The sequence below is a fragment of the Littorina saxatilis genome, linkage group LG5, assembly GCF_037325665.1.
Source record: "Littorina saxatilis isolate snail1 linkage group LG5, US_GU_Lsax_2.0, whole genome shotgun sequence".
NCBI lineage: Eukaryota > Metazoa > Mollusca > Gastropoda > Littorinimorpha > Littorinidae > Littorina > Littorina saxatilis.
The window spans coordinates 61532763-61546319 of NC_090249.1; the positions used below are offsets into that span (position 1 = coordinate 61532763).

General features: G+C 48.0%; 1 protein-coding gene across 1 annotated transcript; it reads right to left on the minus strand.

Annotated features, from left to right (window-relative positions):
- Nucleotides 1–4272: 4272 nt before the first annotated feature.
- On the minus strand, nucleotides 4273–6570 carry LOC138967837 (uncharacterized protein FLJ40521-like). The gene has a single exon (XM_070340494.1). The coding sequence runs from the start codon at nucleotides 6568–6570 to the stop codon at nucleotides 4273–4275; it is 2298 nt and encodes a 765-aa protein (XP_070196595.1).
- Nucleotides 6571–13557: the final 6987 nt, after the last annotated feature.

Consider the following 13557-nt stretch of genomic DNA (forward strand, 5'->3'; position numbering starts at 1 on the left):
CAGCATGTAAATGATATGTTACATGACCATGAATTCGGATTTCAGTATACAAGCTGTTAGAACGGGTCAATTCTAAAATACACTGAAAACGTTTCAGGTAGATTTGAAATTAGTTTTTATTTGAAAACCTTGAGTGTAAATGAGAAAAACTACTCTGCTTTGTAAGAATGACATATATCTGGAGTGACAGTCCTTCAGATTATAATGTCTATAGAACAACCCGTGTATTGATTGTCCCTGTAGTCTGCGTCCCTTCGCCCTAGTCGTCTGTTTGCTTGCAATTCCCATTCTGTTTGCGTTTCATTTATTTTAGGTCCCACCAATTGCTTTATTTTGGAGTTTTGTTGAGTTTGTTTTTCTACTAAACAGTTTCCGACCTTTGATTTGTTTTGCTTGATGTTTTAGAACCTATTTGACTAGTGTGTGTTCACAGGGTCCTTTATGTTTTTTTACTTGTTTACCAAACCTTTGCGTGGGTACATGTATTCATTTCACTAATAACCCGCAATAGAAGTGTTTGTGTGCGTAGTGGACTGATTTTCCTGAGTGGTAGAAACCGCGCATTTAGGCCTACTATTAGCAGCTATTGTGTTTTCAGCGTAGCAATAGGGTCCGATATTTAGACGAGACAAGTATAATGCCGACGAGTCGAAGACAATAGCGTTTATATAGCTATTCTGACATTATGGTCTGTGTTAAAATCATGTTTTTGTCAGCAACAACTACCAGAATGGTCCATGTCGTTCATGTGATTGCAGACGACGGTTACTGATAGTGCGCCCATATTCCTTTGCGCATGTATCCACGGAAATCACCGAACATTGAAAACCCACGGACATGTATTACGGAGAAGATTAGAGATAACCGGGATGTTTAGCATTACGTCAATATGCTAGGAATCATTTGACGTCATGACGTATCATGTTCGAAAGTCTGACTTCTGTTGGGGATTCGCGTGAGGAAGACTGCGGTAAATCTGTAGATGATAAGAGAACAAGGATTGTCTCAGAAGAAACGACTAAATGTTTCAGACCAGTAACTTCATTTCAACAATGGACGTTCTATGTGACAGGAGAGTTTGCTGATTTTGTGTTAAACATTTGAAAGATTGTCTGCCAGAATCAGAGATAGGTCGCTTCAGATTGCAGCTTCTTAAACTTGGCAAGGTTTGTTGCCTGTTAAAGAACTGGATTTTACACGTAATGTATGTCATGTACAGTAAGCAACAAAAAAACACACACACAAAGCAAATGGCATCGTCTGTCGACTAGTCACAGAAACAAACCTGGCGAGGTATGCGTGAACTTTATACACGGGGAAGAAACCGGAACCATGCTGTTATTGCCGATATTGTTTGGATATCGGCAAAAAATTACCAATTTCGATGTGTGAGACCATCCAATCACAGCACCCGAATTCCCCCACGTGTCTATCAGAATAGCTATTTATCCAGAGATCTACAGTATCTCTGATTTATCCCATGACCTGCCTCTTTGTCTCTGTTAGCTGAAGAGGTGATTATTCTGAATATTCCATCACAACCATATGGATATCCCATCACAACCGAGTTTCGATCTCAACTGTCATTGGTCATTGTCTTTGATTTCAGAGTACAATTGAATAATTTATAGAGGTCATCTGCATATTCAGAGTTTACAGATGGACTACTTTTTTCAACATACGGACTGAAATATTTTGTGGTGTCAAAGTCCATATTACGTATAGATATGTACGTGGGAGTAATTTTCTCGTGTTACACCGGCTTGTGTGAATCCGAGTCGAGTCAACTGCGGGGTTCAGCGACAAATGAGGGAGTGGCACCAAAATGAAAAGAAGAAGACGAAAAGAAGTTGGAGATACACTTAAGATATAGATATTATGGGGAAGAGAAGAGGATGTGAGGTGTTAGATGTATCCAACCTTAGGTGTTCAAACTCAAGACCGGGACAAAGTAGAAAGCGATGTACCGCGACCGACTCTCAGTGCCGACATACAACTTCCAAGCTTTATTGCTTAACGTCTACAACAGGCGAAGTATTGAAGCTTTGGCTCACCTAAACCCGACGACTGAATGTGTAAGTGATCCACGTGTGAAAACCAAAACAGAACAGCGCGATGACAGCCAACATTTCTATCCCCGACTGACAAACAGTAACACTGCATGCGAACTGACTTGGGTCAACGATCAAACCAGCACGCCCCGAACTGAATTTGTTGCGCTGCCATTATCGTGCGCAATTCTGGTAAACATATAAACCCGGTATGCCGAATTATAACGAAAGCCGATGTCAAATATACACAGGGATATTTTAAAATGACTTTCAAAATGTAAAAGCAGATAGCAGACCTTTTTATAAGCAATATGAATGACTGAATGTCCACATACAAGTCGAATGACGCCGTCCATTATGCTGACAAATGGGAACTAGCTTTGCGCATGAATTCATTGACATGAATTTCGACTGCGGAGGCTTTTGACAAGCTGAAAACAGGCACGGGCAGGTTTTAGTGGAAAAAGTAAGTGTTTTTAATGAAAACGTCGGAGTAATTGGATAAATAGCTTACACACCTCGTCCTGAATATCTTGCATATTTTCCCTCGGGTCGATTTTCATGTATTACCTCGCCAAAGGCTCTGTAATACATGAAAATCGACCCTCGCCAAAGGCTCGGTAATACATGAAAATCGACCCTCGCCAAAGGCTCGGTAATACATGAAAATCGACCCTCGCCAAAGGCTCGGTAATACATGAAAATCGACCCTCGCCAAAGGCTCTGTAATACATGAAAATCGACCCTCGCCAAAGGCTCGGTAATACATGAAAATCGACCCTCGCCAAAGGCTCGGTAATACATGAAAATCGACCCTCGCCAAAGGCTCGGTAATACATGAAAATCGACCCTCGCCAAAGGCTCGGTAATACATGAAAATCGACCCTCGGGAAAATATGCAAGATAATCAGAACTCGGAGTGTGTAACCTATATATATTCAGACTTGGTCGTGTGACAGACGTTTTCTTCCACACGAGATTACGTTGATTGTCTAACGAAGCCGTCAGGCTGAGTTAGACATCAGCTAATCGCAATCACAAAGACGGTGTAATTCATTACAACTTTCATAACAACTTCAGCTTTTCAGTTATGGTAAGCTGTTTGCGGGACTCTGTATTCGAAAAATGCTTTCAGAACACGTTTCAAAAACAATAACAATAACAACACTTTATTGTCCATCAAAATGATCCATTGAAATAAAAATGGACATTTTTTTGGGACACATCCTGCCTTGTTGTAAACGATTATGACTTAAACATTTAATAAGAATTATTAGGACATTCAACGTTAAGACAAAAACACATAAGATGCAGAGGTTCACATATAATAGGCTAATACATGTATAATTCCTGACACGCCCTCCGTTTTTTTTAATAGAAAATCACGACTACATCAGTCTTACGTTCGGTCCAAACTGCATCCGGGCACTTGCACGGCTTTTATGACGAAAAGGAAGTACATGCTCATAGATTGCATTCAGTAGGGGCCGGAACAGTGCTATAGTATCTAAGCTGATCAGACACACTTGACACACTTTAAAACTGAGATGAAGAGAAATAATGTACTTGACAGCAGATGGTCACTTAAATTTTGTCATCTCTCTCTCTCTCTCTCTCTCTCTCTCTCTCTCTCTCTCTCTCTCTCTCTCTCTGTCTCTGTCTGTGTCTCTGTCTGTGTCTGTCTGTCTCTCTCACTGGCTCTCTCTCTTTCTCTCTCTCTGTCAGTTTCTCTCTCTCTTTGTCTGTCTCTTTCTCTCACTGGCTCTCTCTCTCTCTCTCTCTCTCTTTACCCCCCCCCCCCCCCGGTTTGTTATTTGCCTGTTGTTGTTGTTGTTGTTGTTGTTGTTGTTGTTTGGTCTTTTTCTGTCTTTTTCTCCACTTTCAACTTTTAGAGGGTCCCGGGACCCCCACTTTCAACTTTTAGAGGGTCCCGGGACCCCCACTTTCAACTTTTAGAGGGTCCCGGGACCCCCACTTTCAACTTTTAGATGGTCCATGGACTCCCACTGCAAAATGTTAAAAGGTCCCAATGGTCCAGAAAGCCGAGAAGTCCCGGTGTACTTATAACACATTGTGTCACGCACAGTGTACTGTGTACAATAACAGACGATTGCAGGAGGAGAAAGTATCTGCGTCCCGGTACCCGCTCTTTATAAGTTTAGTGCGTCCTGGGACCCCCTCCATACATTTCTAGTACATGTAGCCTACGTGTTTTCAGCTTCTATTGCGTATTGGACGCAGGGACGCGCACAATGGGGAGCCCTGTGCATGGTGACAGGTCGACTGGCTTGGAGCCCTGTGCATGGTGACAGGTCGACTGGCTTGGAGCCCTGTGCATGGTGACAGGTCGACTGGCTTGGAGCCCTGTGCATGGTGACAGGTCGACTGGCTTGGAGCCCTGTGCTTGGTCGACTGGCTTGGAGCCCTGTGCTTGGTCGACTGGCTTGGAGCCCTGTGCTTGGTCGACTGGCTTGGAGCCCTGTGCATGGTCGACTGGCTTGGAGCCCTGTGCTTGGTCGACTGGCTTGGAGCCCTGTGCTTGGTCGACTGGCTTGGAGCCCTGTGCATGGTCGACTGGCTTGGAGCCCTGTGCATGGTGACAGGTCGACTGGCTTGGAGCCCTGTGCATGGTGACAGGTCGACTGGCTTGGAGCCCTGTGCATGGTGACAGGTCGACTGGCTTGGAGCCCTGTGCATGGTGACAGGTCGACTGGCTTGGAGCCCTGTGCTTGGTGACAGGTCGACTGGCTTGGAGCCCTGTGCTTGGTGACAGGTCGACTGGCTTGGAGCCCTGTGCATGGTGACAGATCGACTGGCTTGGAGCCCTGTGCATGGTGACAGGTCGACTGGCTTGGAGCCCTGTGCATGGTGACAGGTCGACTGGCTTGGAGCCCTGTGCATGGTGACAGGTCGACTGGCTTTGAGCCCTGTGCATGGTGACAGGTCGACTGGCTTGGAGCCCTGTGCATGGTGACAGGTCGACTGGCTTGGAGCCCTGTGCATGGTGACAGGTCGACTGGCTTGGAGCCCTGTGCTTGGTGACAGGTCGACTGGCTTGGAGCCCTGTGCATGGTGACAGGTCGACTGGCTTGGAGCCCTGTGCATGGTGACAGGTCGACTGGTTTGGAGCCCTGTGCATGGTTGCAGGTCGACTGGTTTGGAGCCCTGTGCATGGTTGCAGGTCGACTGGCTTGGAGCCTTGTGCATGGTGACAGGTCGACTGGCTTGGAGCCTTGTGCATGGTGACAGGTCGACTGGCTTGGAGCCTTGTGCATGGTGACAGGTCGACTGGCTTGGAGCCTTGTGCATGGTGACAGGTCGACTGGCTTGGAGCCTTGTGCATGGTGACAGGTCGACTGGCTTGGAGCCTTGTGCATGGTGACAGGTCGACGGGCTTGGAGCCTTGTGCATGGTGACAGGTCGACTGGCTTGGAGCCTTGTGCATGGTGACAGGCCGACTGGCTTGGAGCCCTGTGCATGGTGACAGGTCGACTGGCTTGGAGCCCTGTGCATGGTGACAGGCCGACTGGCTTGGAGCCTTGTGCATGGTGACAGGCCGACTGGCTTGGAGCCCTGTGCATGGTGACAGGTCGACTGGCTTGGAGCCTTGTGCATGGTGACAGGCCGACTGGCTTGGAGCCCTGTGCATGGTGACAGGTCGACTGGCTTGGAGCCCTGTGCATGGTGACAGGTCGACTGGCTTGGAGCCCTGTGCATGGTCGACTGGCTTGGAGCCCTGTGCATGGTGACAGGTCGACTGGCTTGGAGCCCTGTGCATGGTGACAGGTCGACTGGCTTGGAGCCCTGTGCATGGTCGACTGGCTTGGAGCCCTGTGCATGGTGACAGGTCGACTGGCTTGGAGCCCTGTGCATGGTGACAGGTCGACTGGCTTGGAGCCCTGTGCATGGTGACAGGTCGACTGGCTTGGAGCCCTGTGCATGGTGACAGGTCGACTGGCTTGGAGCCCTGTGCATGGTGACAGGCCGACTGGCTTGGAGCCTTGTGCATGGTGACAGGTCCACTGGCTTGGAGCCCTGTGCATGGTGACAGGTCCACTGGCTTGGAGCCCTGTGCATGGTGACAGGTCGACTGGCTTGGAGCCCTGTGCATGGTAACAGGTCGACTGGCTTGGAGCCCTGTGCATGGTGACAGGCCGATTGGCTTGGAGCCCTGTGCATGGTGACAGGTCCACTGGCTTGGAGCCCTGTGCATGGTGACAGGTCGACTGGTTTGGAGCCCTGTGCATGGTGACAGGTCGACTGGCTTGGAGCCCTGTGCATGGTGACAGGTCGACTGGCTTGGAGCCCTGTGCATGGTGACAGGTCCACTGGCTTGGAGCCCTGTGCATGGTGACAGGTCGACTGGCTTGGAGCCTTGTGCGTGGTGACAGGCCGACTGGCTTGGAGCCCTGTGCATGGTGACAGGTCCACTGGCTAGGAGCCCTGTGCTTGGTGACAGGTCGACTGGCTTGGTGCCCTGTGCATGGTGACAGGTCGACTGGCTTGGAGCCCTGTGCATGGTGACAGGTCGACTGGCTTGGAGCCCTGTGCATGGTGACAGGCCGACTGGCTTGGAGCCCTGTGCTTGGTGACTGGTCGACTGGTTTGGAGCCCTGTGCGTGGTGACAGGCCGACTGGCTTGGAGCCCTGTGCATGGTGACAGGTCCACTGGCTAGGAGCCCTGTGCTTGGTGACAGGTCGACTGGCTTGGTGCCCTGTGCATGGTGACAGGTCCACTGGTTTGGAGCCCTGTGCTTGGTGACAGGTCGACTGGCTTGGTGCCCTGTGCATGGTGACAGGTCCACTGGCTTGGAGCCCTGTGCATGGTGACAGGTCCACTGGCTTGGAGCCCTGTGCTTGGTGACAGGTCGACTCGCTTGGTGCCCTGTGCATGGTGACAGGTCCTCTGGCTAGGAGCCCTGTGCTTGGTGACAGGTCGACTGACTTGGTGCCCTGTGCATGGTGACAGGTCGACTGGCTTGGAGTCCTGTGCATGGTGACAGGTCCACTGGCTTGGTGCCCTGTGCATGGTGACAGGTCCACTGGCTTGGAGCCCTGTGCAAGGTGACAGGTCCACTCGCTTGGAGCCCTGTGCATGGTGACAGGTCCACTGGCTTGGAGCCCTGTGCATGGTGACAGGTCGACTGGCTTGGAGCCCTGTGCATGGTGACAGGTCCACTGGCTTGGAGCCCTGTGCATGGTGACAGGTCGACTGGCTTGGAGCCCTGTGCATGATGACAGGTCCACTGGCTAGGAGCCCTGTGCTTGGTGACAGGTCGACTGGCTTGGTGCCCTGTGCATGGTCGACTGGCTTGGAGCCCTGTGAATGGTCCACTGGCTTGGAGCCCTGTGCATGGTCCACTGACTTGGAGCCCTGTGCATGGTGACAGGTCGACTGGCTTGGAGTCCTGTGCATGGTCGACTGGCTTGGAGCCCTGTGCATGGTCCACTGGCTTGGAGCCCTGTGCATGGTCCACTGGCTTGGAGCCCTGTGCATGGTCCACTGGCTTGGAGCCCTGTGCATGGTGACAGGTCGACTGGCTTGGAGCTCTGTGCATGGTCGACTGGCTTGGAGCCCTGTGCATGGTCGACTGGCTTGGAGCCCTGTGCATGGTCCACTGGCTTGGAGCCCTGTGCATGGTGACAGGTCGACTGGCTTGGAGTCCTGTGCATGGTCGACTGGCTTGGAGCCCTGTGCATGGTCCACTGGCTTGGAGCCCTGTGCATGGTCGACTGGCTTGGAGCCCTGTGCTTGGTCGACTGGCTTGGAGCCCTGTGCATGGTCGACTGGCTTGGAGCCCTGTGCTTGGTCGACTGGCTTGGAGCCCTGTGCATGGTCGACTGGCTTGGAGCCCTGTGCTTGGTCGACTGGCTTGGAGCCCTGTGCATGGTCGACTGGCTTGGAGCCCTGTGCATGGTCGACTGGCTTGGAGCCCTGTGCATGGTCGACTGGCTTGGAGCCCTGTGCTTGGTCGACTGGCTTGGAGCCCTGTGCATGGTCGACTGGCTTGGAGCCCTGTGCTTGGTCGACTGGCTTGGAGCCCTGTGCATGGTCGACTGGCTTGGAGCCCTGTGCATGGTCGACTGGCTTGGAGCCCTGTGCTTGGTCGACTGGCTTGGAGCCCTGTGCATGGTCGACTGGCTTGGAGCCCTGTGCATGGTCGACTGGCTTGGAGTTGAAAGCTTTTTTACACCCCCGGTATAGGGGTGTGTATAGGTTTCGGTCGATGTGTTTGTTTGTTTGTTTGTTTGTTTGTTTGTGTTCGCATATAGATCTCAAGAATGAACGGACCGATCGTCACCAAACTTGGTGAACAGGTTCTATACATTCCTGAGACGGTCCTTACAAAAATTGGGACCAGTCAAACACACGGTTAGGGAGTTATTGGTGGATTAAAATTATACAAGGACTTATAGAGGGACATATTAATGGTCAAAGGGAAATAACCATTCTCACTCAGTCACTGCCACCAACTGAGAAGGTTATTTCCCTTTGACGGGGGTGTTTTTCCTACCTCGGAGGAATTTCTTGTAATCTTTCAGTATTCTACTTCGTTGCATTCAAACACCATTTCTATCATCAGTAATTTTGACCAACTACAGCCAACCGATGAAGTGGATCTGGTAAGCGGTCATGGGCCTTAAATCATTGAAATAAGGATGAGAACATGTCAAAGGTTGTAGGAACTGATATGCAAAATAACGCTACAATGAAGATCGAGGCGATTCCAGTTTGGCGGGAGCACCGCCCAAGGATTTCCGGCCAAATTAACGAATGAGAACGTCGCGAAATCAGGAAAGAGTTTGAAATCAGATCTGAAGTGAACCAGTTCAAAATGTCAGATCAGTGCAACGGAAAACACTTGACGTTTGCTGAAAAAACTCAGAAGTTATTGACAGACAGAAAGTGCTGGAGGAAAAAAATGGCAAGTAGCGTGCACTTCTGTCTGTATGTGTGCAAGAAAGCAGAAGTGAGTCGAATAATATAAAAGGTCTCAGTGTTTGTCTGTCTGTCTGCCTGTCTGAGTGTCTATCTGTCTGTTTGACTGTATGTATGATATGCCTGTCTGTCTCCGTCTGTGTGTATATGTGCGTGTGTGTGTGTGTGTCTGCTGACAGTCAAAGAAAGAAACAAAGAATCAATTTAACAAAACGTTGTTGTTTCTTTGTTTCTTTCTCCAAACACACACACACACACACACACACACACACACACACACACACACACACACACACACACACACACACACACACACACACAAATGCACCCTTTCTCATTTAAAAGGCTGAATCATAGCCTACGTGATACTTGAAATCAGAACTACAAATTTAGAATGATATACAAAGGTTTGGGTTCGTTTTTGGAACGTTTTATTTAAAGATGCAGAGCATTATTGAAGCAACTATGTGTGTGTTTTTTTCGCTGGTGAGGATATAAACAGTCAAAACCTTCACACAGCGGGTAGTGTTGCCAGCCAAACGAAAGTTCAGTCCACTGATGCAGTATGACCGTTCGTATCTCTCTGGAATTAATATTTCCTGTGATCACGATCTGATGCTTTGCCTGGACAAGGATAATTCAATTCGTTGTCAAATTGCAGAGTTTGATTCATTGCCGGCAAAAGTTTCCATGAAACTTGTCAATTGTGTAAGTGGACAGACGACAGAAGCGTGACTGAAAGCCCGAGAGGATCTGTGCAGGGAAATGCCAGAAGCACTGTCGCTTTAAAGAGAAATCGAAACATTCACAAGAAATTTGATCTATCGGTCTCGAGATTGGACTAACATGCAAAACAGAAAAACGAAGCAAAAATGGACTTCAAGTGCGGCGGTGTGTGTCAGTGTGTGTGTGTGTGTGTATGTGCGTGCGTGCGTGCGTGTGTGTCCAGCGGCTTGCGTGCGTGCGTGGGTGCGTGTGTGTGTGTGTACGCGCGCGCGATGTGCGTGCCTGCGTGCGTGTCAGTGCTGTTATTTCTCCCCTTTCACGGGGGATAACCGGTCAAAGGCCGAGCGGAAGCCGAAGGCGGCGCCTGACACGTCTGAAGGCAAGTTTTGTCTGTTTTCTAGGTATTGTTTGATTTATGTCAGGATTTAAGGTAAGCTACTGATTCAGCGATGACTCAATGTGTTTCTCGGTGTATAAAAAGTCAGGGAGCGATTGATATTTGCCCGTAAATAGCCTTCAAAGCTGAAAATGTCGGCGATCGAGCACCGGAAATGGCTGTTCGATGGGTTTTGCAAGTAGAACTATGCTTTATTTCACCAAATCAGCTCGTATTTGGTATGGGTACGGGATTCTAGAGGACGAAGGAGTCATAATGCATGGGTGCAACTCTTCCGTCTAGGACGGAATTTCCGTTTTTCTCAGGAGGCTGCAGATTGAAAATCCGTTTTTTTAGCAAGGCCATTGTGTTTGGGAGGTCAGCCACCTTTGACCATGCCTGATAGGGACGGTTGTGTAAAGGTGCCAAGAGGGGGATGTCATGTCTTAAGTGCTGTGTATTTAGCCTTCCTTATATACCCCACTTTCAGGGATTCAGAGACCTTCAGTGGTAGAGAAAATTTGCATTCCTGATCTATGAACCAGTGGTATTTTGCTTCAGATACATTGAGTCCTGGAGAAAGTTGGCAACTAAAACAAGCTTGCTTGAAACTTATTTCTCTTTTAATTCAAGCTATGATTCAACAATCTATGCATTTGCGAATTTAACTCCTAAAATGAAAAAGTAGCATCAGAAGATTGCATGTGCATGGCAAGGGATGTAACTCTGGAGGTTTCTGTTTTTGTCTAAAACTTCTTCTTTTTAACCTGAGCAGTTAGCCCTTTTGAAAGTATTCGATTGAAACAAACTCAGTGACTTGAAACTTGTTTCTCATTTGGTTGAAGCTATGGTTCAACAATTATTTGAGAATTTACCTCCTGCAATGATAAATTCATAAGCTTCAAGTAAAGAAGTTGTAATACAAGGGAGGTGACTGTAATTTCCTGTGTTTGTGAAAACTTTTTGTTAGCATGGTAATTTTCCTTTAATTCAGTAAACATTTTTTAAATCAAAGACAAAACTAGGTGATAAAATCAGTCACCTTCAAGTTTACAAGTTTTTTAATTTGGGCACCTCCAATTTTAAGTTTGTTAGCAAGGAGAGGCTTCTAAAACCCTTCTTCAAATGTGTTGACCTTGTTTTTTGTAGACCCTCTAGCAAGAGTGATGCAACAAAACACCTTCAAGTATAGAGGTTTTTGATGTTGTGCATCCCCCCCCCCCCCCCACTCCCGCAAATTTTGTTGTTGTTGCTGTTCTCAGTTTTAAAACCAGGAGAGGCTCAAATAGCCCCTCTTAAAATGCTAAAATTCATTTTCGGCTGGGTGGTTACAAATACCTTCAGGTTTACAAGATTGTTCATATTATGCATATCCGCAAAGCCTGTTTGTTCTGAAATAGATTTAGAGTCAAAAGAGGCCATTCAAATCCTCCCTGAAATGCAAAAATTTGTTTTTGGGTGGGGGGCGCTGCCCCCCTGGACCCCCCAGCAAGGGCGCTGCCCCTGCACCCCGCCGGGACCTTGACGGCCTCTGCCCCTGGACCACAACCTTTTCAGTTTTTTCATTTTCCAGCAGTTGCACCCATGGTCATAAGAGGTGCAAAGAAGTGCTATTTGGGAGTAGAATAAATCTTCCGAGCCAGTAGACAAGAGAAGGTCATATTTGAGAGATGCGCGTAGGCCGATCTTTCCGACAAGCGAATGATACAGCAGATTAATCATTCGTTTTGATCAGAAACATAGTCTCTAGTTTTTATGAATGAGTTTTTTAATTAAAACAATCACGAGAACTCTCTCGCTTACCCTTAAATCTTTATCCTTGTAAGATAAAGTTCTCTCTCTCTCATAGATTCTTTTTGGCCTTTGAAATAATAGAAAACTGTTGATAACACATGGTACCGGGGGGGGGGGGGGGGGTGAGTTAGCGCAAGGGCAGCTGATGACGGTGCCATTTGATGTCTGATTCGATCGCGGGGATGCATCGACCGTAGTTTGGGGGGGGGGGGGGGGGGGGTGGAAGCAGCAGTTGTTGCCGGGAAGCGTAGTTTTGCGCTCTGTGTCTCTGCCCGGGTTTGGGGAGGGGGTGGGGGAGCTATTAGCGGATGCCCCTTCATGTCTACTCACCGGGGAGGGGAAGGGGTGTGCCACGGCAAGGATTTGTACGCCTTGAAAGAAAGGGTGAGAGGGCAGCCGCGGACTCTGCCGCTGGTAACTTTGCCGGCCAGCCGACTAAAGAGGAAACTCTCCAAAGTGATCTATGGCAGCATATAATAGCACCAAAAGTAAAATTACTCATTTCATTGATGTCTTATACAAGCACATGTTCAGACAAGCAATTGTAATATACCTGTGAGTCTTAGTAATATCCACATATTATACATTTACTCAAATCTCCAGAAGTTACAAATATCTGTGATAATATACTGCAAATGTATGTGCATTTCCTGTAGCCGTTTCTGTTTGTTTTTAGATCATGCAGAAAAATGGTTTTTACAAGGAGCAAGATCCGAAAAAACCACCGGCAAATACACCCTGGTGCATTCTCTGTAGTCAGGCAAACCTGACGCCCACAAGAAGTGGACCTACATGTTTGAAAAAACAACAACACTTTTGTGGGTTGAATTAGATCCTTTCTGTTACAGTTATAGAAGTAAATATTCCTTTTGGATAATTTTCCTGATTGCATAACAGCCTCAAACGTTAGAAATAGTCATAGTTGTGCGTTTATATAGGTAATTCCACATTGATATTTATACATGTCATAAATTATCAATGTGGAAGCACAAGTTGCACCCATATGGTTTTTGGACACCACATGAATGGGAGTGCTGTGTTAACATTTTTTGTATTGCAAACTTCTTTGCACATTTGTGGCACTCAAAAGGCCTTTCATCTGAGTGTTTGTTCTTGTGGTGTATTTCAAGCAACTTTGGTCGTTTGAACGTTTTAAGGCACCCTGGTTCTGTACACACCACGGGTTCACCTTGGTAGTGCACTTGCCTTATATGTCTCTTCAGATTTTTGCCATAGGCGAACGATTTGCCACAATGGTGGCATATGGCCGGAGCAGCGGATCCGGATGGACCTGGCACAGGTCCATCTACTTCTTCCTCCACCTCCTCTGCCACAAGAACCATTTCTTCGTCTTCAGACTGCATCTGTATAAACAGATGCTCCAAACCCATTAGAATGAGTGTGTGTGGGTGTGTATGTATGGGTGTGTATGTGCGTGCGTGTGTGTGTGTGGGTGTACACGAGAGACAGCTATTTGGCTTAGTGTGTGTGCCGTTATCTAAGGGCAACAGGGTACGTGTGCTTCAAAGTTGATCACTATTTACATTGACAATGATGCACAGAACCGTTTTGCTGCACTGTACAGATGTACGCTTTTCTGACATTTCGTTCACACGTGCCGCGTCTGCTATCCAGTTCGCCGTAGGATTAGAATACCAAACCGATGTCAA